At 41.4% G+C, this 26,426-nt stretch overlaps 1 protein-coding gene across 1 annotated transcript in view; it reads left to right on the top strand.

Moving 5' to 3' along the window:
• The first annotated feature begins 859 nt into the window (after positions 1 to 859).
• The window catches only part of rtf2 (replication termination factor 2), a 160,056-nt gene continuing 134,489 nt past the window's right edge, over positions 860 to 26,426 (top strand). Inside the window, exons 1-3 of the mRNA XM_060835926.1 lie at positions 860 to 996; positions 12,515 to 12,609; positions 14,794 to 14,887. Of these exons, the coding sequence (XP_060691909.1) occupies positions 928 to 996; positions 12,515 to 12,609; positions 14,794 to 14,887 (258 nt within the window). The 5' untranslated portion in view covers positions 860 to 927. The remainder of the gene's footprint in view (positions 997 to 12,514; positions 12,610 to 14,793; positions 14,888 to 26,426) is intronic.

Genomic DNA, 26,426 nt, shown 5'->3' with positions numbered 1-26,426 from the left:
CTGTCAAAAAAGAAGCGGAGCACCCTTAGAACATCTTGATCGTGGGAATGGATTGTAAAGGGATTGTGTGTCCATGGTAAAGAGGATGGCTGATGCAGGCAAAATGGAATTTTGAATCAGATATGGAGCATCAGAAGAATAATGGATGTAAATGGGACAGGACTGGATAAGGGAATAAGGGAGTCAGGATATGAAGAAACAAGTTCCGTGGAGCAGGAACCAGCAGAAACAATAAGCCTGCTAATCAATCTGGTTTGTGGATTTTGGGAATAATTCAGAAACAGGCTGCATGGATTTGTAGGACAGTTAAGTGGGAAGCTGTTTTGAGGGGGAAATCCCCAGATGAGGTTGGTGACGGTTATTGGAGACAATAGCTTGATGTTTGACGGTTGTGTCATGGTCCTAGGGAGATAGGAGGAGGTGTCCATTGTTGAACCCCCCCTCCCCACAAGACAGACAACAACAACAACAGCACCATTGGTAGGTTTAATTACAAAGTCAGGGCTGGATTGAGAGTACGGAATGCAGTCAGTTCAGAGCGGTATAGGTTTGAATGGGTGACAAATGTCATGTTGACCATTCTCAATGAACAGGCTGAGAGAGGGTCCCAGGTGGAGGGAGGATATTGGAAACTGGTGAAGGGGATGTGTGGGACTTCCCACCTCACAGTCCCTTCACCCAGTACAGCCTGGCTCTGCATTCTTCCCCAACCCCACTGTTGGGACTGCCTGAGCAGAGCCCTGTGTCCACCCACCACTCCAGCTCAGGAGACGGCGAGGCCGGGCCGGTGGCTCCAGGGAGGGACTTCCGGGTTTTGCCGGCGGTGTGGGCGGGGCTAGGTCAGCGACATCCGGGGAGTCGGGGTTCGCATGCGCAGTGCGGATGTTGTTGGGGACCTTGGAGTGAGTTGTCCGTCTCCAGGACACCATGGGCTGTGATGGAGGAACTATCCCGAAACGACATGAGTTGGTGAAAGGGCCCAAGAAGGTGGAGCAGGTGAGGAACCATGTTGTCCAAGCTCGCCGGTTAGTGTGGCCTAGTCCCAGGCTCCCCGCGGTGTTTACTGGTCGGAACTGCGGTCGCCCTAGTGTCTGGTGCTAGGCCTGAGGCCATACCGTTTAGCCAGTGGTGAGTGCTGACCAAGGTGAAGCCAGGCTAGACAGGGAGAGGGAAATTAACACCAGGCTTATGTATATACTTAGAAAATTACCCTAAGGTGCACAGATCTTTTTTAAAGCTATTTTCGATTGTTTTTACAGTGTTCGTGTACATGCTGAGTCTGAATGACAGCAATAATGAACTTGATGGTGCTTGTTTTGTGCCTTAGTTTACTCCAAGGGACTAACATTAATACTTTTTGTTGCATTATCATCTTATTGGTTAATCCATTGGAAAAATGGTGTTTGGATACACAGTAGTTCAGTGGTCATATGTCATGTTGCACCTGCTCTATTGTAGCTAAAACATGAGCCATGAAAATCATCTGAGGGGTCTAAAAGAGTTGGCTTCATGGCCAATTAGTTAGTAAAGTGAATCCTATGAGATCTAAATGTCAGCTTGTCAGTTGGATACAAAATTGAATGGCACAGTGGTTTGCACTGCTGCCTTACAGTACCAGGGACCCAGGTTTGATTCCAGCCTTGGACAACTGTGTGGAGATGGACATTCTCCCCATGTCTGTGTGAGTTTCCTCTGGGAGCTCTGGTGTCCTTCCATAATGTAGACGTGCAGGTTTATTAAATTGACCATGCTAGATTGTCCATCATGTTAAGTAATGTACAGGTTAAGCACATTAGTCGGGGTAAATGTGGAGTCATAGGGTAGAGGAATGGGTCTAGGTGGGTTATGCTTTGGGTGTCGTTCTGGACTTGTTGGGCCAAATGAGCTGTTTCAACACTGTAGGGATTTTGATTCTTTGCAAATTGGCTTTCAGGTCAGAGATGCTGGTGGTGGAGGGTTGTTTTTGGACTAGAGGCCAGTGATCAGTAGTGTTCCACAATGGGTCCACATTTGTTTGCCATTTATATAAATGGTTTCGATAAGAATGGGAGAGGCATGGTTAGTTTGTGGATGGCACCAAAATTGGTGATATAGTGGACAGTGCTGAAGGTTGTCTAAGATTGCAAAGAGATCTTGATCAATTGGGAAAATGGGGCTGAGGATTAGCAGATGGAGTTTAATTTGGATAAACACCAAGATATTGCATTTTGGTAAAACAAAGCTTATGCAACAAATAATACGACCTTGGGTAGAGTTGTAGAACAGAGAGACCTAGGGGTTCAGGTACATAATTCTTTGAAGTTTGCATCACAGGTGGATAGGAGGAGAAAGTGAGGTCTGCAGATGCTGGAGATCAGAGCTGAAAATGTGTTGCTGGAAAAGCGCAGCAGGTCAAGCAGCATCCAAGGAGCAGGAGATTCGACGTTTCGGACATAAGCCCTTCACAGGTGGACAGGGTGTTTAAGAAGATGTTTAGCACGCTTGCCTTCGTTGTTCAGACTTTTGTGTGTAGGAATTGAGACATCATGTTAAAGTTGTACAGGCTGTTAGTGAGGCCTCTTCTGGAGTAATGTGTGCCGTACTGGTCACCCTGTTATAGCAAGGGAAATATTAAATTGGAGGGGGGTTCAGAAAAGATTTACCAGGATGTTGCTGGGAATGGAGGGTTTGTGTTACAAAGATAGACGAGATAGGCTGGGACTTCTTTCACTGGAGCATAAGAGGTTGAGGGTGACCTTTTATAGAAGTTTGTAAAATTATGAAGGGCATAGATAAGGTGAATAGCAAAGGTCTTTTCCCAATAGTGGGGGATTTCAAAACTTGTGGGCATATTTTTAAGCTGAGAGGAGAATGATTTAAAAAGAACATGATGGGCAACTTTTCCACACAGGAACGGTTACTGTGTGGAATGGACTGCAAGAGGAAATGGTGAACGGAGGTACAGTTGCAATGCTTAAGGCATTTGAATAAGTTCATGAATAGGAAAGATTTGGAAGGATTTGGGCCAAATGCAGGCAGGTGGCACTTGTTTAGTTTGGGACCATGGTTGGCGTGGACTAGTTGGACTGAAGGGCCTGTTTCTATGCTGTATGACTCTAGGATTATGATTTTCCAACATTCTTTTGAATCTAGAAGCTTACCAGCAGATTGGGATCTAACATTGTATTCAAGAAAGGCAGAGAGAGGGAAAGCTGGGAAATACAGAGTTTTAGCCTGACATCATTTCTGCAAAATTGCAGCCTGTTAACCAAGCACTGAGAAGATCACAATGCTCAGACTTAGTTAAAATGATTTTATTAATTATTTGAGTCCATTACAAACCAGAATATTGTTGGCAATCACTCACGTGTGTGATTATCCACCTAGGCAATTCTGTGGTCATGGTTTCCGTGCGTATTTACATGATTTATGAGTCCGTTCGTAGAACTGCATGTTTGGCAGGTGTTTCCAGCAGGTGAAAATATACTTTGGCATTGAGATCGTTGGCGTTCCTTTCTGTGGTTCCTTTTCAGCATTTCCTCTTGCCATTGAGTGTTCTCGAAGGATTGCGTTGCTTTGTAAAGGAGTTTCCTCCAAGTTGATTTTTTTCTGAATGAATGTTTCTGTCCCATACAATTGATGAAGATAGCGAATAAGCCCTGCTCCTCCAAGTTTGAAAATCTCTGCTGGAACCCTGTGCACTCCTGCAGCTTTTCCATTCTTTGTGTGCCTAATGGAGGCTTCAACGTCAGCCACACTGGTTGGGAGTCCGAGATCATCTTTTGAGGAGTTGGGGGATTTCCGCAAAAACTTATTTATTGACAATATTATCATAGTTGAGGAGTTCTTTGAAGCATCCTCTCTATCAATAGCTGATGTTTTTTCTGTTTCTCAAGAGTGCCATCTTTATTCTGCACTGGTTGAGGCCAGGGGTATTGTGTCCACATGTTACTTCCATGCTACTGAGGAAACCCTGGGCATTGTGCTTATTCGCAAAGAGTTGAAGCTCCTTAGCTTTCCAAAACCACAATTGTTTCTTGATTTCCCTAACTTTTCTTGAGTTCTCATCTTTGCATTGCTGGAAAGCCTTCCTCTTTCCATAAACCAGCTACATAAAGGGAAACCAGTGAATGATTTTCAAAAGGCACCACAAAAAGGTAATGCGATATTCAAGCTTAACAGCTTATGGAGTTGACAACTAATATATCAACCAAGATACAAAATTGGTAAATGGACAGGAAGTAGAGTAAGGATAAACAGAACACTTTGGGTTGGTAGTTTGTAATGAGAGGAATGGTGCAAGGATCAGTTTTGGAGCCTCAGCTATGTAATTAATGACTTGGATCAAGAGGCTGAGAATGTATTTAATGGTATAAAACTCGGGGGAATTGTCAGATGAACATGGCATAATGAGACTGGAAAAAGAGAGTGAAAAATTTGAGTTTAGTCACAGATGGAGTACAGTGTGAGAAATATGAGGTAATTCAGTTTGGTATTAAAATAGAAAAGTATTGCTTTTATAAGGTATGATACTCAAAGATTTAGGTGAATACAGAAAACCAGTTTGCAATAACAGTAAACAGTTAGGATGACAAATTGGTCATAGAAGGCAGAAGGTGGTTGTGAAAAGGGGTAATTTTCTGACTGGATGGCAGTGATGTTCTGACAGTGATGCTCTACAAGGGTCAGTGTTGGGGTTTCTTGTTTGTAAGATATAAAAATTATTTGGATGGAAATGTGGGCGGTCTGATTAGTAAATTTGCAGATGGCATCAAAATTGGAGGAGTTGTCCACATTGAAGAAAGTTTTCTAAGGATGCAGCAGAATATAGATCAGTTAGAAAGTTGAGTGGAAACATGCCAGATGGAGTTTAAACTGGACAAGAGTGAGGTGATGCATTTTAGGTCAAATGCAAAAGGAAACACTACTGTAAATGGCAATACCCTTGGAGCATTCATATTCGGAGGGATTTTAGGATATAAGTCCATAGCGACCCGAGAGTGGCAACATAAGTGGCAAACGTAGTAAAGAAGGTGAACGGTATGCTTGCCTTCCAACGATTGGAGGATTGAATGTAAAAATGGGCATGTTTGGTTTGGCCACATTTGGAGTACAGTAGCGCCTCAACTTAGGTTTAGGTCTCAGGGGCATAGGTTTCAGGTGAGGCAATTTTTTTTCAAACAAAGATGATAGGTATCTGGAGTATGCTGCTGTGGGAGGTAGTGGATGCCTGGAAAGTATTGCCAGTGGAGGTGGTAGAAACAGATATGGTAATAGTGTTTAAGAGGCATTTATTCAGACACCTGTAGAGGTAAGGAATAGAGGAATATGGACCACTTGTATTCAGATTGGATTGGTTTAAAATGGCATCATGGTCAACACAAACATAGTGGGCTGACGGGCCTGTTCTTGTGTAAATGTCTAATGGCTTGTATTGCAAGGAAGATGGGAGTATGACGGTAAAGAAATTTAGTTGCAAATCTGTAGTGACTTGACAAAAATGTACCCACAGTAATCTACACAATTTTACCTCCATATTTAATAAAACATACTACAATTGGAAGCAATATAGAGAAGAATCATTGAATCCCTACAGTGTTGAAGCAGGTCCTTTGGCCCATTGGGTCCGCACTGATCCTCTGAAGAGCATCCTACCCAGACCCCCGACTTCCCCCCCCCCCCCCCCCCCCAAGCTCCCAATAAATCAATTGCTCCGAGTTTTTTTTAATTTTTAAAATGTTTATCCGCAAAAGGATTTGATGGGGGTGGGTGCGAACAAATTATTTTTAAAACTTTAATATTTAGAGTAAATATGTGCTTTAATGCAAGTACTTTGTTGTAAATCAGAATAATTATTCTCTTCCCTACAGATCTTTAGCCAGTTTGTTAACCTGTTTGACAGTTAATAAGCACTGCTCACCCATTGTGTTAACAAGCAGGAAATTGCACACTGGAAGCAATTATTCTAAAATCCAAAGGAATAGTTAAGATCCTGGGTCCAACCAATCTACCTATAGATGTAAAAACTATTGTATAAATAATATTGTGGAATCAAAACGATTGAAAGAACAACCAAGCTAGTTTTGTGATCTGGACTGGTGGTACACAACTGTTTGCCTGACTTCTTTCTCTGTCCATATTTGTGTCTTGTCTTTGTTTGTGCAGAATGCGGAAGGATTAAAGTACAGCTTGCAGTTATAACGTAGCAATTCATTTTTCATTTTTTGCCATCAGCAGATTAGTTTGGCTACAAAAAAATTATTACTTGCTTGTTCATGACATAAACATGGTGTGTATTTTTCTAACCTGAATTAGGTAGGTAAATTGGGCAATTGGTAATTTCATTAATTTTCATATCTGTGATGATGCCAAAATACTTGTACTTAGGAATGCGATCCTGTACAGAGGTTTTATTTTAAAGGGCCAACAGACAAACATTTCTAGTACTTAACGGCTGCTGTAAATTGTACTACATTGTTCCCACTTGTTTGCAAATCGACTTGTGAATGCACTCAGGTATGGAAACTGTTTGCACCCAAAATTGCATGTAGAATAGAGCAGTAATACCTATCTGGGGAAGCATGGCACATTCATTGTTTTCTAATTTCCTAACAATCATTTGGAACTTGCTAAAACAAAAGTGGTGATTTGTACATATATATGGTATAAAATAAATTAGTTGAAGGAATTGTCTCAAATGTTGTTATTTTCCAGCATTGCACAGCTTCCTTTCAGAGAGTTTGAAGGAATTCAAAACATTCAAGCATCCGGTTCAGATTACAGGTTATTATGACTGGTGCATTCCATTGTGATCAAATTAATTCATAGGATGTGCACATCATTGGCAGAGCAGAATTGTTGTTTCGTAATTGCTCTTGACAAGTTGGTGTTGATCTATTTCCTTGAATCACTAGGCTGAAGCTTCTTGTGACCAATAAAATGCTCTCTTTGATCCATTTGACCTACAAATTTTCCATTTCATGTTTAGTTTCAAGTAATTTATTATACCGTCTGGTGTGGTTCTGGAATGTTGAATTGTACCTGAAACATTGCCTACATCCTGATAATTTCTGGGGTTCATTCTCTTTTTCTAAATTCCAAATTCTTTTTGCTTCTCGATCATCAATCGCACTTCCGACCTCATTTCTCTTGTTAAAGTTTCCTTTCATAATGTGCCCTGTCTCTAGATGGTCTTGACAATTTAATATTTGTATCTTCCACTTACTGTTGTATGCCATTTGCCCTTTTTTTGCTACAAACATTGCTGGAAAGAATGCTTTCGTGTATGTTTATCTGCAAATTTAATTCCTGTCAAGACAAGAAGTATGTCCATAGTCAATATTTTCATACAGTCCATTAACTTGACTACCAGCGCAGATTATGGAATTTCCAAATAAGATTCTTGCTGTTTTGCATTCTGTCTGCTGAATTCCATCATGTATTCTTCCTAGGTATTTCTACATTATCAAAATGAATTACTTTGGTATTCAACAAAGTTAACCTGTCAAAACACTCCTTGTTCAAATGATCAAGTTCCAATTTCAAAATGCCGCTTGTTGAAAGGTCTATGGCCGTAGGACATAGGGCTCCCTTGGGCTATACATTAGCATGAAGTGAACTTTATAAATATTGACTGTAATTGTAAATACAGTGAGTGAGCAATGTACAACATTGGAGCAACTGAGTTGTAATGACTTTGTGTGCTTTGTACACTTAGCATAAATTTTATGAATAAAGCATACATTTGGAAAAAACATTGAGTTGTTGCTTAAATTGTTTTATAGTTGGTTAGATAGGAGAGCTGGTGTAGGCCATATGACCCTTTAAACATGATGGCTGATCTGATTGTGGTCTCAACTCCACTTTCCTGTTCCTCACCCTGTAACCCTTGATTCTGTTTCCTGTCAAAAGTCTATTCAATGCAGAATAAATTCAATGATTCAACCTCCTTCATTTTCTGAGAAGGAAAATTGCACAGATTGCTGACTCTCAAAATCGTTTTCATTTCCATCATAAAATCGAGACTTCCACTTCATCTGTGACCCCCTAGTTCTCCTCTCTATATTCTTCCTTTCAAATTCCCTCAAGCTTTTGTATGCTTCAGTATAACCACTACTCATTCTTCTATGCTGCATTGTGGAAACTGGTGAACCAGTTTTCATATGATAAGCCCTTCATCCCAGGAATGAGTTGGGCTTAATCTCATCTGAATTAGTTTCTAATGCAATTATACCATTCCTCAAATAAGCCCTTATTTAGCACCACTCCAGGAGTGGTCTTAAAGCCTTGTATTGTAGCAGTAAGGTGAAGGGAGGTGATGCATTAGCAGTACTATCATGAAACTATTCGTGCAGAGACCCAGGTAATGTTCCTGAGACCTGCGTTCGAATCCCATGGCAGATGGTGGAATTTGAATTCAGAAAAATGTGGAATTGAGAGTCTAATTTTAACCTTGAAACTGTTATTAATTGTCAAAAAGCTATCTGGTTCACGAATGTTCTTTAGGGACGGAAGGTGGCAACCTCGTCCAGTCTGGTTTACATGTGACTTCAGACCCACAGCAATGTGTTTGACTGTTTACTCTGGTAATTAGGGATAGGCAGCAAATGCAGGCCTAGCCAGGGATGGCCACATTCTATGAATGAGTAAAAGACAATCCTGCTTCTGTTAATGAAAGTGAGTTTTGAGAAGATTTGTAGCTCAGGTTGAGGTTCTGGATGTAGGTTTGCTCATTGAGCTGGAAGGTTTATTTTCAGATGTTTTGTCACCTTACTTGGTAACATCTTCAATGAGCCTCTGGACAAAGCGCTGCTGATGATTCCTGCTTTCTATTTATATTCACTAAAGAGGAGTAAAACAACAACAAACTGCCATTCCTAAATTTCACAGAGCGAACAGTCAATGGGGAACTTCAAACCAGCGCATACAGGCAAACAACACATACGGACCAAATATTGAACAACAGAAGCAATCGCCCTCACATCCACAAACCAAGCTGCATCAGAACATTATTTCAATGAGCCACCACATACTGCAGCACAGAGGAACTATGCAGAGCAGAGGAAAATCACTTATACAATATATTCAAAAAGAACGGGTACCCAATGAACACAGTCCGTAGACATCTCAGCAACAAACCCAAACAAGCAGACAAAACACATCCAGAAACCTTAGCCACTCTCCCCTTCATCAAAGACATCTCAGAAATGACTGCCAGACTACTCAGACCCCTAGGCATCATGGTGGCCCACAAACCCACCAACACATTAAAACAGCAGCTAATGAACTTGAAAGACCCTGTACAGACAACAAGCAAAACTAATGTCATTCACAAAATACCATGCAAGGACTGTAACAAACACTACATTGGACAAACAGGCAGAAATCTAGCCACCAGAATGCATGAACACCAACTAGCCACAAAATGATACGACCCTTTGTCAGTAGTATCCTTACATACGGATAAGGAAGGACACCACTTTGACTGAGACAACACATCCATCCTAGGACAAGCTAAACAGAGACCCACACGAGAAATCCTAGAAGCGTGGCATTCCAAGTGGAACTCTATCAACAGACACATTGACTTAGGCACGATTTACCATCCCCTGAGAAAAAGAACAGGAAATAACATCACAGGAAATGACATCACCAACCCAAAGAAACCCAAACCTATAAATAGAAAGCAGGAATCATCAGTGCTTCATCCTGAGGCTCACTGAAGATGTTACCTAGTATGGTGAAGAAACATCTGAAAATTAACCTTTCAACTCAGTGAGCAAACCTACATCCAGTTAATGAAAGTACTGAGGACATACATTGTCTTAACTTTGGTAAGAAAGTAACCCAAGTGCACATAGTTACTGTTTTCCTTCCTTGTTCTTTTAGGTTCAGTTTCAGAGAATAGTGGATAAATCTACTTTGAACCTTCACATTTTGACTCAACCATCCTCTGCTGTATGTGCAGTACAGAAAAAGATAAAACAGTTCAGGTCCACACTTTTTAGTGACAGCTTTATTTCAGATAACCACATTGCATATAACTCTCACCACATTTGTGACTATATTTTTACAAGCCATACTCACCAAATTAATCGTTTATCTAATTTATCTATCACCTGTTCCTTGCTCCTTAAGTCTCAAGTATATCTTCACTGAACGTTCTGCAATCATAGCAAATATCCGCACTTCAAACCTAATGATGAACTTGAAGATGGTTGGGCCTAAGACCACTTCAGTGATATTTTGGAGTTGAGATAATTGGGGTTCAACAACCAATGCCCTCTGTGTGTTAGCAATAACTTCAAGAAGAGTTTTTTTCCTTGTTTCCCATGGACTTTGATTTTGCTTAAGCTCACAACAACTTATAGTCTTAACAGGTTTATTTGGAATCAAGATCAGTCACCCTCCGGTGACCTCCAGAATTCTGTTCTTTTGTCCGTGTTTGGGTCAAGGTTGTGATAAGGACTAGAGTTGTGTACCCATGGAGGGACCTAAGTTGAGCAGCAGTGAGTTGGTACTTGCCATGCAAAGGTAGAATTGCCATGTTCCTACTGGATTATAGGTTAGCTGCCTCTTTGGACTGAGAGATGATTGGTGGTGGTTTAACCTAATGGTCCGGTCAACCCAGCTAACTGACCTCTTTTTGCTAAGAAAGTAATTGGGCATATCTTGACGATTGTTTTGTATTGGTCATGCAACACAACGGCTGGAGGAAGAGCTCCTCATCTTCCGCCTAGGAACCCTCCAACCACAAGGGATGAACTCAGATTTCTCCAGTTTCCTCATTTCCCTTCCCCTCATCTTATCTCAGTCCCAACCCTCGAACTCAGCACCACCTTTCTAACCTGCAATCTTCTTCCTGACCTCTCTGGCCCCACCCCCACTCTGGCCTATCACCCTCACCTTAACCTCCTTCCACCTATCGCATTTCCAAAGCCTCTTCCCCCAAGTTCCTCCTCCCTACCTTTTATCTTAGCCTGCTCGGCACACTCTCCTCATTCCTGAAAAGGGGCTCATGCCCGAAACATCGATTCTCCTACTCTTGGATGCTGCCTGACCTGCTGCGCTTTTCTAGCAACACATTTTCAACTCTGATCTTCAGCATCTACAGTCCTCACTTTCTCCTAATTGTTTTGTATTGTTGGATAGATGCCCAGTTGCCTGTATATGCAAGGCGGATACCAGAACACTTAGAGATATATGTCAGGGAAGAATTGGCAAGCTGAGCCTCTTATGTCTTCAAAAACAAAGGCTAATCGAGATCTTTTAAAATTAGGAAATGTTTTGATTTGAGGTATAGTATGTTTCCTATTTTGGGGAAGAGCACTACAAAAAGTCATCAGTATATGTTCTCACAAAGAAATCCACTTTGGAATTCAGAAGAAACTTTTTTAGAAATGTATCAATGCATTTGTGGGCAGTTTACCAAACCGAGAGAGAGAGAAAGGGAGTGGGCCATGATCGAAGTTTAAGTGATGAATGATACATGAAAGCTTCAATGGAGCATAAGTACCCAGCATAGACTGGTGAGATGCCCTAGATACTTTGAGGCATGTATTCCAAGTATTGCTAAGAATAACACAGTACTCTTTAGGGTCTGGTTATAGGTGTGCACCTTCCCACCGGCAGAGCAGGCTCAGGAATGGTGATGGTGGAGCTTTGACATTGGCTGTATGGCATAATTTGGTGACTATGATAGTGTCCAGCTTTTGTTTGACTAGTCTGTAGGGTAGCCTTCTAATTTTGGCACAAGTCTCAGCTATTACTGAAGTGGTTTCCACACAGGAATAGTTACTGTGTGGAAGGAACTGCCAGAAGAAGTGATGGATGTAGGTACAGTTACAATCCTTAAGCATTTGGATAATATCCTCAATAGGAAAAGACTGGAGGGATATGAGCCAATTGCAAGCAGGTGGGATTAGATTAGTTTGGGATCATGATTGGCGTGGACTAGTTGGACTGGAGGGTCTGTTTCCATGCTGTATGACTCTCAGACTCTATAGACTTGTGGATCAATTGGGGGTGGTTAGTCATTGCTATTTCTAATGTCTTGGCCAATGCCAGTTGATCTGTCTGATTGTATTTGATTTTCCTTGAGTGGTTTGATACGAGCGAATATTTTGATGAGATTTCTCTCAGGGCAGATGCAGCAGGGACCGAGTTGCCGGCGATGTATGTTTAAATTTTCTTCATTGAAGAAATTTAATTAAGTGCATTGCCCCCTTAAAGTATTTTCCTGAATGCAGTGCCTTAAAGTGGCTGACTTGCCACCTGCATGGGACATTTGGGTTATTGGATAGCTAGATGGAACTTTGGAATGGGATGGCCAAAACTGTGATTGATGTGATTTACTTGTGACCAATTTGATTTGGATTTTTCAATTTTATTAATTTAGGACAATTTAGTAAATTGAAGCCTTTTTGTAAATGTTTGTTTTGGGATATACATTTTGGGGTGTGTAGTAGGTGTCATTCTCCTCTTGTGCACAAACTTGGTCGTGCTTTATTTGTATAAATTTGTTTATTTTTTTCAGGTTGACAAAAATGCTGCATTAGTTGCCCGCTGGAACTACTGTGCGATCAGTCAGAGACCTCTGAGGAAACCCATAGTCGCTTGCGAACTTGGCAGGTAGGAGTTAAATTGGGAGGGTATAGTCAATTGGGCATGTTCATCAATTGTCTTCCATTCAAAATGCCTGCTATAGATGGGATTTTTGTACACTTATTGATACCTGCCTCTGATGTCTATCTATGATTACTTTCCTGCTATGCAATTCTTAGCCAAAGATTCTAAATGGAAGTTTTGTAGTAGTGGTGCCAAGAATGGTGTACTCCTCACGATTCATTGACTCAAATAACTAAGATTCTGTCCTTGCTGATGTTTTGGAATTTTAAAACTTAGAAATGCAGGATTAAATGGGGCATGTGTCAATCTTTCAAAGTGAGTGAAATCACTTGCTGGAAGATAAGTTTGTGGTCTCACACTTGAAACATGGCTGAGGAACAACAGCAGAATTTCTTTCAGAAAATATTCTGTGATTCTTTGAACAGCACTATTAGGGATGGTTTCCAGTATTTTAATCCAGCAACAGTGAAGGGCTGGTGATATTCCAAGTCACCATGGTGTATGACTTGGAGGGCAATTTCCAGGTTCAAATCCATCAGCTTCTCATGACCAAGCAACCCTCTCAGCTGAGAGAAAATTGAGGATGGATAACAAATGTCAACAATACCTGATGAAGACATTTTTAAAAAAACTTTATATGGTCGATCCAATTAAATATTAAAATTTGATATGATTCATTCAGGATTATACGAGATTCTTAAATTGTGTCTTGTTATAAATGTTCATTGCTGGGACTTGTATAGTGTGCATGATACTTGCCAACTATTAACCCAAGCCTGAATGTTGTGTTCATGATACATCTCCAATTGTTGCAACAATTTTGCATTGGTCTAGATATGATGCCAAGGACAGCCTCTCTCAGCACACTGTTGGAAATCAGTTCTTGCATCCATGTTTGACCAAGACTGTAACAAGGCCTGGTGCTGAGTAGTCCCAGTATAACCCAAACTGAGCAGAGTATTGCTGAGAAATTTGATAGAATGGTTGACAACACCTTCAGCCACTTTGCTAATGATTAACAGTAGACTGATAGGCCATTATCCATGTTGCGTGCTAGTTGGACAATTTTCCACACTGTCAGATAGTTGGCAGTGTTGTAACTGTTGAAACAGTTTGGTTGTAGTTATGGCTAGAGCTATAGCAGAAGTCTTGAGTACTATCCCTGCGATGTGGTCAGGACCCATATCCTTGCGACGTTAGGTATTCTTGATGCATGCAGTGAGTTGAATTGACAGAGGACTTATCTCTGATGCTGGAGAACTTAGCAGGAGGCCAAAATGGGTCATCTATTCAACACTTCTAACTGTAACTAGTTTCAAATATTTTGCACTGACATAGATTCCCCCATCATTCAGCATGAAGCTTTTTATTTGGTTTCCTCATCCATTTCAGTGTTCAATTGTCCAACTTCCTTCACAACTGCATGTGACAGTGTTTAGATCTGATCTGTTGCTCATGGGTTTGATTAACACTATTATATATTTTTGTTTCTGCTGTCTGGCATCCATGTGGTCCTGTCTTGTACGTTCCCTTGATTGGAACCTCAGTTTTAGGTATGCGAGGTGCTGTTCCTCTCACACCTTCCTCCACACCTTGTTGAGCCAGGAGGAGTGAAGCATATGCTGGGAAATGAGATGACAGATTCTGGTTGAATACAGTTTTGTTACTGTTGTCCTACAGTGCCTGATGGATGTCAGATTTTAAGTTGCGTGTTAGTTCACATCTATTATCTGCTCAGGATACTTGCAATCTGGTATGCTATTGTGACTGGACCAGAGGGGACCCCATTGTGTCAAGGCTGATTAGGGAAGTTTCTGTACTTTTTCCAGGAGTATATTGACTTCTTTGAATGTTTTTGAGTCCCTTTTTTGTTTTTTTTCTGGGTTTCTATAAATCTATGAAAGAATTGATTGAGATCTTTTGTCTCAATTTGCAGTCTTCACAGTTATCCCAGATGGACGTCCATGATTATTTGGAGCTGGATGTCTCGATAATCCCACTGAAATGCAATATAAAAGTAAAATTATCTTTCGGACAGCTTCAGTTGTCCTTTTATTTCAATGGTTTAAAATCAATTAGCGTTTCCTTTCCAAATTTAACTCCTTATATTTCTAACTGCAATTCTATATCTGATGCTTAGTGTTTGGGATTGATGCTCTGTTTGACTGATCACTTTTTACATTTTAGATTGTACAACAAAGATGTTGTCATTGAATATTTATTGGACACATCTCCAGAGAAATGCATTATAGAGACTGCAGCACACATTAAGAACCTTAAGGTGAGTCTGTAACTTGATAACTTAACAATGCATAGCCATAATGCTGACTATCTATTCTTGTTCAATTCTTCGTGGATGTTAGTGTCATAGTCCTTGAACCACTGCAGTCCAGTTGTGCCTCCTATTGGGAATGGGGTTCTAGGATTATGACCCAGTGACAGCGAGCTAACAGCAATACAGTTCGAAGACAGGAGCTGTAAAACTTGACCTTGTAGGTAGTGGCATTGTGATGTTGTTGTGGTTCTGTTCGCCGAGCTGGAAGTTTTTGCTGCAAACGTTTCGTTCCCTGGCTAGGGAACATCATCAGTGCTATTGGAGCCTCCTGTGAAGCGCTGCTTCCGGTATTTATAGTGGTTTGTTCTTGCCGCTTCCGGGTGTCAGTTTCAGCTGTAGTGGTTTGTATATGGGGTCCAGGTCCATGTGTCTGTTAATGGAGTTTGTGGATGAATGCCATGCCTCTAGAAATTCCCTGGCTGTTCTCTGTCTGGCTTGTCCTATGATGGTAGTGTTTTCCCAGTCAAATTCATGTTCCTAGACCCCATATACAAACCACTACAGCTGAAACTGACACCCGGAAGCGGCAAGAACATCCATCAACAGACACATGGACCTGGACCCCACATACAAACTACTACAGCTGAAACTGACACCCGGAAGCGGCAAGAACAAACCACTATAAATACCGGAAGAAACATCACAGCAGCGCTTCACAGGAGGCTCCAATAGCACTGATGATGTTCCCTAGCCAGGGAACGAAACGTTTGCAGCAAAAACTTCCAGCTCGGCGAACAGAACCACAACAACGGACACCCGAGCTACAAATCTTCAACCAGACTTTAAGCATTGTGATGTATTTGTGCAGCTGCCCTTCTAGGTGGTAGTACTGTGTATGTGTAGTTGTTGGGTATAAAAGTCTAATTTCTATCTAGTACAAGTGTATTTTAGTTTGTCACTGACATTAAACTGAATTCAGCAGCTTAATTTCTTTTGTTGCCAGCCCCTAAGCAGGGTTTCTCAAGTGATTGAGTGAAGCAGTGGCTTAATTAAGAAACAGCTGAAACTGCATATCTATTAAGTGATTCTGGCCTTTGTGGGATGTGTATTGAGATGGATAGAAAATTGGTTGGCAGAGAGGAAACAACAGAATTTATGTGTCCTTTTAAAATTGGAAGGCAGTAACTAGTGGGGTGCCACAGGGATCGGTGTGAGGACCCCAGCTATTCACAATAGATATCAATGATTTGGATGGGGGAGCAAAATGTAACATTTGAATGGGTATATGAATAGGAAGGGTTTGGAGGGATATGGGCCGAGTGCTGGCAGGTGGGACTAGATTGAGTTGGGATATCTGGTCAGCATGGACACGTTGGACAGAAGGGTGTGTTTTCGTGCTGCACATCTGTATGACTCTGTCATACCAAGTTGGGTGGGAGGGTGAATTCTGATGATGCAGAGATCCTTCAGCATGATCTGGACAGGTTGTGAGAGTGGGCATATCAATGGCAGTTGCAGTGTAATTTGGATAAGTGCAAGGTTATTCACTTTGGAAGTAAAAAAGGAGAAAACACATTACCACCTGAATGGCTGTAAAATGGGAGAGGGGAGACAGAGACATAGAGATGTACAGCATGGAAACAGACCCTTCGGTCCAACTCGTGCACTGTGATCGAATGGGACCAAAAATTATGGGGAGAAAGCAGGATTAGGCTATTGAGTTGGATGATCGACCATGATCGTGATTAGCGGAGCAGGCTCAAAGGGACGGTTGGCAGTCTGCTGATCCTACTTTGTGTTTCCGTGAGTACAAATTCGAATGGAATGCCAGAGTTAAATGATTCAAGGAATTAAGCAAAGGAAGGGAAACAAATGGTTTGTTGCTTTTGTTTTTGCCTAAGCCTTTTCACTTTAAAGGAATTGGTTCTTGCTCTTGCACAACAAGTAACTGGTTTAATCGGTAAATATCTGGTAAGTGATTAAAGTTTATCCCTAATGTTGGAAATAGTACAGCTGGTGGTAAGGCTAATACCATGTATAAAAGCATAAAGTTAAAAATAATAAATATGTAATTTCATAGAGCACCTCGAGTATGGCAGGATATATAATGTGTCATGGTTGCAACAGTTCCCAAACTCCAATTTGAGTAAGTATTGACTACCCAAGTGTTTTAAGTTCAGGTTGCTTTATCTCAGAATTTGAGCTGCAGACAGTGTAATATATCAGTGAGGGATTCTTAGTACTAGGAGGCAGCCACACCTCTCAGAATTGGATTGTTTGATTCAGTCAATGTTCAGGGGCAGGAGTGTATGACTGAATGGGGATTACATTGCCAACACTTTAACACTGTCTGTAAAGCATGATTTTTCTATAACGCAGGGTTGCACAAGAACGCAACCATCGCATTATAGAACTGACGGTACTGGGAAGAGTGGGGCCTGTACTGATGGGGCACTCCCATCAGAACCAGTCTGGTGTTTTTATCAACTGTACAATTAGAGAAGCAAGAGAATTGTAAAGATTTTATCTTGGATTGTGGATTGAACAAGACAGGGCTATTTAACAACAAATAACTGAGAAAGGAATTGCTGTACTTTTACAATGCAAGTTACTGAAACTCGTTGTGGCTTGTGTTCACTCTGTTGTTTTTCAAGCAGTGAGGAATGGTGTAAGAGGAGACAGCTTGCTACCAGGATGTGTATGTTTGTCTCAGGTTGCTGATTTGGAGGAAGTTTGACCAGTTGTAGATACCAAAGGACAGTTTGACAACAGCTCTATGATTCCTGGGCAATTCAACAGTTTGTGACTCTGATATAGGGAGAAGCCATTACACCTCTGGAAAGGGAGGTGATGTTTTTCACTTTGCCTCGTGGTTACCTTCCATACTTGCACTTCCTCGCACACTCAACAATATGTCAGAAACTTAACAGTTGTGAACCAGTTGCTCTGTGCCTTCTGTGAAGAAGCGAACATTTGTGAAAGCAAGGGTCTGAAGGACCTGGGGAAACAAAAGAAGCAAGGTTTGTGTAAAGAATTGTAGCTTGGTTGCGGGTTGCAATTGTTGTGGGTATGTTCACTGAGCTGAGAACTTGGTTTGCAGACATTTCATCCCCTTTCTCAGTGGTGCCCTCAGTGCTCTGGAGCCTCCTGTGAAACGCTGCTATACTGTTTGTTGGTTGGAATTTATTTGGCTTCATTCTTGGTGATTCTGGTTGCTGGTTTCAGTTGTTTGTTGCAGTGGTTGCTGTATTACTGTTAATCTGATTTTATTAGAAAGGAGACTTTACACAATTCTAAATGTTTAACTTTTGTGATGACTCTGGGGCTAGTGGGACCTAATGTCAAGCGTGCAAACTCAATGAGATGTAGCACAATTTTTGTCTGCTTTCCAGATAAACTGGTAAAAAGAATTTAAACAAAAACTGAAATTTCTAATCTGTGGATCCAAACACTCCAAACACTCCATACAATCATCACAGGAATTCCTGGACAACATCAAGGACAAAACTATAGTTTCATTCAATGTAACGGATTGTTTACCTCAGTTGACAAAACCTTAGCCAAGGAAACATTAGCCAATCTCCTGGATAAAACACAATAGATGACATAACAGGGAATCAATCAACAGGACTGCATACTTAAACTATTGTACCTGTGCTTGACAACGCTGTTTAATTCAGCAGCAAATATATGAACAAATCAATGGGCATCTATGGACTCGCCCATCTCCGGGCTCATAGTAGAAGCTGTGATGCAAAGACGAGAACTTTGGATCAGATATATGGATGACACATTTATAATAATTAAAAGAACAGAAATTGAGGGCATACATCGGATTAGCAACACCATGCTCACAGGGATCAAATTTACTTGAGAGGAGGAAGTTAACAATCAACTCCCATTCATAGATGTAATGGTAAAAAGAATACAGAATGGGGAGTCATAACAAAAGTGTACAGAAAAGCACACACGGACCAGGTCCTGAATTTAACAGCAACCACCCAAACACACACAAGAGAAGCTGCATCAGGACCCTGTTCAAAAGGGCTACAACACAGCAGCACTTCCGACCTGTCAAGAGAGGAAGAAGGACATCTCTACAAAGTCTTTGCCAAGAATGGATATTCCCTCTTTCATCTGCAGGTGTCTGGCAGACAAACAACGCATCAAGGACATGCCATATGCAATATACTAATCACTCTATCTTATATAAAAAATAATGTCTTGGAACTGACAGCTAGACTTTCCAAACACTCTGATTCATGACAGTACATAAACTGGCAACCGTGCTCTGACAACTCACCAGAACAAAATACCCAACACCCATCATGTGCAGAGAGAACATGGTATTCAAGATTTCATGTAGGGGCTGCACGTATCTCTATGAAGGACAACAGATAGACAATAGCAATCTGCATTCATGAACATCAACTAGCCACTAAACGCCACAAGCTGCTGTCCTTAGTAGCTATACACAGATGCCAAGGACCATAAATTCAACTGGGACACCAAAAATAATAGGGCAAGTCGGAGGACAGCTAGAGAATTTCTAGGAGCATGGCACTCATCTATGGTCTCCATCAATAAACACATTGACCTAGACTGATATACTGACCATTGCATCGAATAACCGGAATCGGTGGGAGCGAAGCCAAATAAATTCCAACCAACACAGTACAGCAGCACTTCACAGGAGGCTCTACAGCACTGAGCACCTAGAAAGCAGACAAAATCTTTGCAAACCAACTTCCCAGTTCGGCGAACAAACCCACAATGACAACAAGCAAAAGGAACCTCATTTTGAATCCTGAGGACTGTTGTTATTGAATTATTTTTCCACTCTTCTCTTTTTTTTTCTCCCTCCATACACAACACCAAATTTTTAAAATTTGTTTGTGTGTAGGGGAGTTTTAGAAGAGGGTTAGAGTTTTATCTAGTAGAGAGATATATTGACAATGTTCATAGTTGTTTATCACTGGTTAGAATTTGTATATTTGTATTAAGACATAGGAGTGGAAGTAAGGCCATTCGGCCCATCGAGTCCACTCCACCATTCAATCAATAGTTTAGTATAGAAATCTGTTCCGTTTTACTGTTAATCTGACGTTATTAGAAAGGGGACTTTACACAATTCCAAATATTTAACTTTTGTGATGACTCTGGGGCTAGTGGGACCTAATGTCAAGCGTGCAAACTCAATGAGGTGTAGCACAATTTTTTGGTTCTTGTTAGGATAGAATTTGAAACAGACAATGAGGACTTGGGTGTGGTAATGTAAGTAAAGGTGAAGAAAACGTCAGGTTCTGCACTCCAAAAGAAATGGCACTAGGAATCTCAAAGGGTCTCCTGGATGGGGCAGAGTTGAACCTGATAGTCTTAAGTGAACGCTCAAAACCAAAGTTGATTGTGTTGGCAAGTAAACTGGAGGCAGTGTTGCCTGTCAGAGCTAGGAAAGCACATAAATGTAAAATACAGCAAACTTATTATTATCAGGCATCTATGGGGGCCAGGAGTGTGCCAGTTGATCAAATATTCTGTATAATCAAGAGGTCCACATAATTAATGTAAAAACACACATTAAGTCATAGAAATGTAATACAGGGAGTGTGCACATAATTGTTGTGCTTTATTTACAGCATAAATCACTTCAATAATCAACTTTGCCTGAAATAAAATTGACCAGCACAAAGCCTACTCTCTTGCAGCCTTAACTGATTACTCTGATAACGCAGTCATTGACTCAAAATTGAATTCCGTTGTTGATATTTATGTGGTCATTGGATTGAATAATAAGTATATTTACATTGAGGTAAATTATTAAAGCCTTTTTAATTTATTATATAGAATAATACAGTAAACTGATATTTGAAATACGTAATTTTGGCAGTTTTATTAAGAGTGACTGTTAAAACAAAGTTTGCTGTTCGAGCACAGCACTTTGATTTAATTGATATACAAGTGAGATGAAGTAATCCAGATACTGATACATCAGAGTAGAGCAATGCTGAATTACAGTTAAAGCAACTTGAGCATAAAGACAAGGTGAAAGTGCTCAAGATGGAATTCCAAAGTGCAAGAAAAGATAAAGAAAGGGGAATAACAACGAGGAAGCTAGAATTAGAATTGGAAAGGGAAAGTGATGGGAGACAAAGGAAAAATGGAATCATGAATATAAGCTTTGACTCTGAATTTTGGACACAATGATATTTTAGAGAAGGGTGAAGGTGTCTGGATAATGTTTCAAGAGACATTCACACTTCTTAGATTAATTACATCAAATTTGGACCACAGTCAGGACAAAAAGGTGTGACTGCAAGTGGGGAGGATATGAGGATCCTGACTTTGTAACAGACTCAGCCAGTGCCCTTATTTAATAGGTACAAGTTTCTTGCTCCGAGTATGGGTGGGGTCATAGACTGCAGCAAGAATTAACAAACTGACCACAGCTCTTGTCCAACAAGATTCAAATGGGGGAAGATAAAATAAATACTATTGTAATAGGAGATAAGAATATTAGGGTCTGTGTTTGCAAGTTTGAGAGCATTCTTCTGTGCTGGAGCAGAACTTTGGGAGGGGAGGGATCCAGTTTTCCTGGTCCATTTAGGTACCAACGACAAGGAAATAATTTCTGCTGAGTAGTTAGGAGCAGCTTGGAGCTAAATTCTAAAGCAGAACTACAAAAGCAATAATCTCCAGGTTACTTGGTGAGGCATATGCAAATCAATATCAGGTAAATAATATGAGAGAAGTTGATACATGGCTCAAAGATTGCTATGGGCAAAATGGGTTCCAATTCTTGTTTATCCATTGGCACCTGGGGAAAGAGCTTCTCTCTTGGTATGGGCTTCATTTGAAAAATGGTGGGACCAGTATCCTGGTGAATACAAAGGCTGTAGATAGGAGTTTTAACTAATTAGTGATAGTGCGAGGGGGTGGCGGTTCAGTTGGAGAGAAGTTTAAAAAATCAAAAAGAAATGAAAGAACAGAGGTGCAAGGAAGTGAAGAGGTGAATGATAATAAAAGTAACAGGAATGAGTTGAAAATATGTGCAAAGGAATGCAGCAGAAATTAGAACCATGCAGTCATATAGATATACAGCGTGAAAACAGAGCCTTTGGTCCAACTTGTCCATGCTCATCAGATATCCTAAACTGATGTACACCCATTTGTCAGCACTTGGCCCATCTCTCTCGCAATCCTTCCTATTCATATACCCATTCAGATGCCTTTTTAAATATTGTAATTGTACCAGCCTCCACCACTACTTTTGGCAGCTCATTCCATACATGCACCACCCTCTGATGAAAAAGTTGCCCTTTAAAAAGAACCTAAATTTTCCTCCTCTCATCCTAAGTCTATGCCCTCTAGCTCTGTACACCCCCCACCCCAAGGAAAATACCTTGAATATCCCCCTATCCATGCCCCTCATGATTTTATCAAGCTCTATACGGTCACCCTTCAGCCTCTGGTGCTCCAGGGAAAACAGCCCCAGCCTATTCAACCTCTCCCTATAGCTCAAATGCTCCAACCCTGGCAACATCCTTGTAAATCTTTTCTGAACCCTTTCAAGTTTCACAGCATCCTTCCAATAGGAAGGAGGCTAGAATTGCATGCAATATTCCAAGAGTGGCCTAACCAATGTCCTGTACAGCTGCAGCATGACCTCCCAACTCTTGTACTTGATGCTCTGACTAATAAAGCAAAGCATTCCAAACTATCCAATCTACCTGCGACTCCACTTTCAAGGAACTATGAACCTGCATTCCAAGGTCTCTTTGTTCAGCAATACTCCTCAGTACCTTATCATTAAGTGTATCGGTCCTACCCTGGTTTGCCTTTCCAAAATGCAGCACCTCATTTATCTAAATTGAACTTCATCTGCCATTCCTCAGCCTATTGGTCCATCTTATCAAGATCCTGTTGTGCTCTGCGGTAGTCGCCTTCGCTGTCCTCCAATTTTGGTGTCATCTGCAAACTTACTAACTAGACCACCTATGCTCACATCCAAATTATTTATATAAATGATGATGAGGAATGGACTCAGCACCAATCCTTGTGGCACACCACTGGTCATTGCCCTCCAGTCTGAAATGCAACCTTCCACCACCATCCTCTCTCTTCTACCTCCAAGCCAGTTCTGTATCAAAATGGTTAGTTCTCTCTGTATTTCATGTAATCTAACCTTGCTAACCAGTCTATCGTGAGGAACATTGTCAAACATCTTATAGGAGTCCATATAGATCATGTCCAGCACTCTGCCCTCAACAACCCTCTTTGTTACTTTTTGAAAAAAACAAGTTTGTGAGACATGATTTTCCACGCACAAAGCCAAGTTGACTATCCCTTATCCGTCCTTGCCTTTCCAAATACATGTAAGTCCTGTCCCTCAGGATTCCCTCCAACAATTTGCCAATCACTGATATCAGGCTTACCGGTCTGTAGTTTTCTGGTTTTTCCTTACTATCTTTCTTAAATAGTGACACCAGGTTTGCCCAACTCTGGTCTTCCAGCACCTCACCTGTGACTATCGATAATCGAAATATCTCTGCAAGGGGTCCAGCAATCACTTCCCTGGCTTCCCACAGAGCTCGAGGGTACACCTGACCTGTCCTGGGGATTTATCCACCTCAATGCATTTTAAAACATCCAGTACCAACATCTCTGTAATATGGGCATTTTTCAAGATATCACCATCTATTTCTCCATAATCTGTATCTTCCATGTCCTTCTCCACAATAAACACTGATGCAAAATACTTGCCTAGTATCTCTCCCATCTCCTGCGGTTCCATACATAGGTTGCTTTGACGATCTTTGAGGGGCCCTATTCTCTCCCTAGTTACTGTTTTGTCCTTAATGTATTTTTAAAATCCCTCTCGATTCTTCTTAACCCCATTTGCCAAAGCTATTTCATGTCCCTTTTTTGCCCTCCAGCACAGAGACAGACCCTTTGGCCCAAACTGGTCCATGCTGACCAAAATGTTGGTCCATTACCCTGCACTTGGCCCATATTTTTCTAATCTTTGCCTATCCATGTATGTATCCAAATGCCTTTTAAATGTACCCACCTCAACCAATTGTGTTGGCAGCTCATTCCATATGTGTACACCTTTTGTGTAATAAAGTTACCCCTCAGGTTCCCTTTTATTCTTTCCCCTCTAACCTTACACTTATGCCCTCTTGTCCTCTATCCATGCCTCTCATCATCTTATACACCACTATAAGGTACCCTCTCAGTCTCCTACACTGTAAAGAAAAAATGTCTTATTTTGTCCAACCTCTCTCTATAACTCAAGACCATTGAGTCCAGGCAACATCCTTGTAAATTTCTTCTTCACTCTTTCCTGTCTAATAACATCCTTGCTATAACAAGGTAACCAACATTGAACACACTACTCTCTAAGTGTGGCCTCACCACCGTCCTGTGCAACTGCAATATAACTTCCCACCTTAGACACTCAATGCCCTGATTAATGAAGGCCAGCGTACCAAAAGCCGCCTTCACTGCCCTGTCTACCTGTGACTCCACTCTCAGAGAACATTGAAGCTGAGATTCCTTAGTTCCACTACACTCCTTAAGGCCCAACCATTCACCATGAAACTCCTATCTTGATTTGACTTTCCAAGATGCAAGACCTCACACTTAGCTATACTAAACTCCATTTGCCATTTCTCGGTCCACTTCCCCAGTTGATCAAGGTCTTGCTGCAATTTCTAATAGCCTTTCTTCCTGTCCACAATAGGCCCTGTTTTAATGTCATCTGCAAAATTACTAATTGTGCCTCGTATGTTCTCATCCAAATCATTGATGTCGATACCAACAGTAATGGGCTTGGCACCAACCCCTGAGGCACTCAATTAGTCACAGGCCTCCAGTCCAACAAACATCCTTCCAATATTACTCCCTGCTTCCTATCATCAAACCAATTTTGTATCCAATTTGCCAGCTCGCCCTGAATTCTGTGAGATAGAACATAGAACAATACAGGCTCTTCAGCCCTTAATGTTGTGCAGACCTGGGTAACTGATCTGAATCCTATCTATCCTACACTATTCCATTTTCATCCTTGTGTTTATCCAATGACTATTTAAATGCCCTTAAAGTTGGCATGTCTCCTACTTCTGCAGGCAGGAAGTTCCATGCCCTGACTACTCTGAGTAAAGAAACTACCTCTGACATCTGTCCTGCATCTGTCACTGCTCAATTTAAAACTATGTCCTCCTCATGTTACCTATCATCACTGGAGGAAAAAGGATCTCATTCTCCACTTACTAACCCTCTGATTATTTTATATGTCTCAATTAAGTCACTTCTGAACCTTAGAACAATACAGCACAGAACAGGCCCTTCGGCCCACGATGTTGTGCCGAACGTTTATCCTAGCTTAAGCACCTATCCATGTACCTATCCAATTGCTGCTTAAAGGTCACCAATGATTCTGACTCTGCCACTCCCGCAGGCAGCGCATTCCATGCCCCCACCACTCTCTGGGTAAAGAACCTACCCCTGACATCCCCCCCATACTTTCCACCCTTCTCCTTCAATTTGTATCCCCTTGTAACACTCTGTTATACCTGGGGGAAAAGTCTCTGACTGGCTACTCTATCTATTCCCCTGATCATCTTATAAACCTCTATCAAGTCACCCCTCATCCTTCGCCATTCCAATGAGAAAAGGCCTAGCACGCTCAACCTATCCTCGCACAACCTATTCTCCATTCCAGGCAACATCCTGGTAAATCTTCTCTGCACTCTCTCCAAAGCTTCCACATCTTTCCTAAAGTGAGGCGACCAGAACTGCACACACTACTCCAAATGTGGCCTTACCAAAGTCCTATACAGCTGCGACATCATCTCACGACTCTTGAATTCAATCCCTCTGCTAATGAACGCTAATACACCATACGCCTTCTTCCAAGCTCTATCCACCTGAATGGCAACTTTCAAAGAGCTATGAACATAGACCCCAAGATCCGTCTGCTCCTTCACCTTACTAAGAACCCTACCGTTAACCCTGTATTCCGCATTCTTATTTGTCCTTCCAAAATGGACAACCTCACACTTGACAGGGTTGAATTCCATCTGCTACTCCTCAGCCCAGCTCTGCATCATATCTAAGTCCCTTTGCAGCCGACAACAGCCCTCCTCACTATCCACATCTCCTCCAATCTTCGTATCGTCTGCAAATTTACTGACCCACCCTTCAACTCCCTCACTAATAAAAATTACAAACCGCTAAGGACCCAGAACTGATCCCGGTGGAACTCCACTTGTAACTGGGCTCCAGGCTGAATATTTACCATCTACCACCACTCTCTGACTTCGACCGGTTAGCCAATTCTCCATCCAACTGGCCAAATTTCCCGCTATCCCATGCCTCCTGACTTTCCGCATAAGCCTACCATGGGGAACCTTATGAAATGCCTCACTAAAATCCATGTACACTACATCCACTGTTCTACCCTCATCCACATGCTTGGTCACCTCCTCAACGAATTCAATAAGACTTGTAAGGCAAGACCTACCCCTCTCAAATCCGTGCTGGC

The sequence above is a fragment of the Hemiscyllium ocellatum genome, chromosome 15, assembly GCF_020745735.1.
Source record: "Hemiscyllium ocellatum isolate sHemOce1 chromosome 15, sHemOce1.pat.X.cur, whole genome shotgun sequence".
Lineage (NCBI taxonomy): Eukaryota > Metazoa > Chordata > Chondrichthyes > Orectolobiformes > Hemiscylliidae > Hemiscyllium > Hemiscyllium ocellatum.
This window is presented reverse-complemented; position numbering and strand designations above follow the sequence as displayed.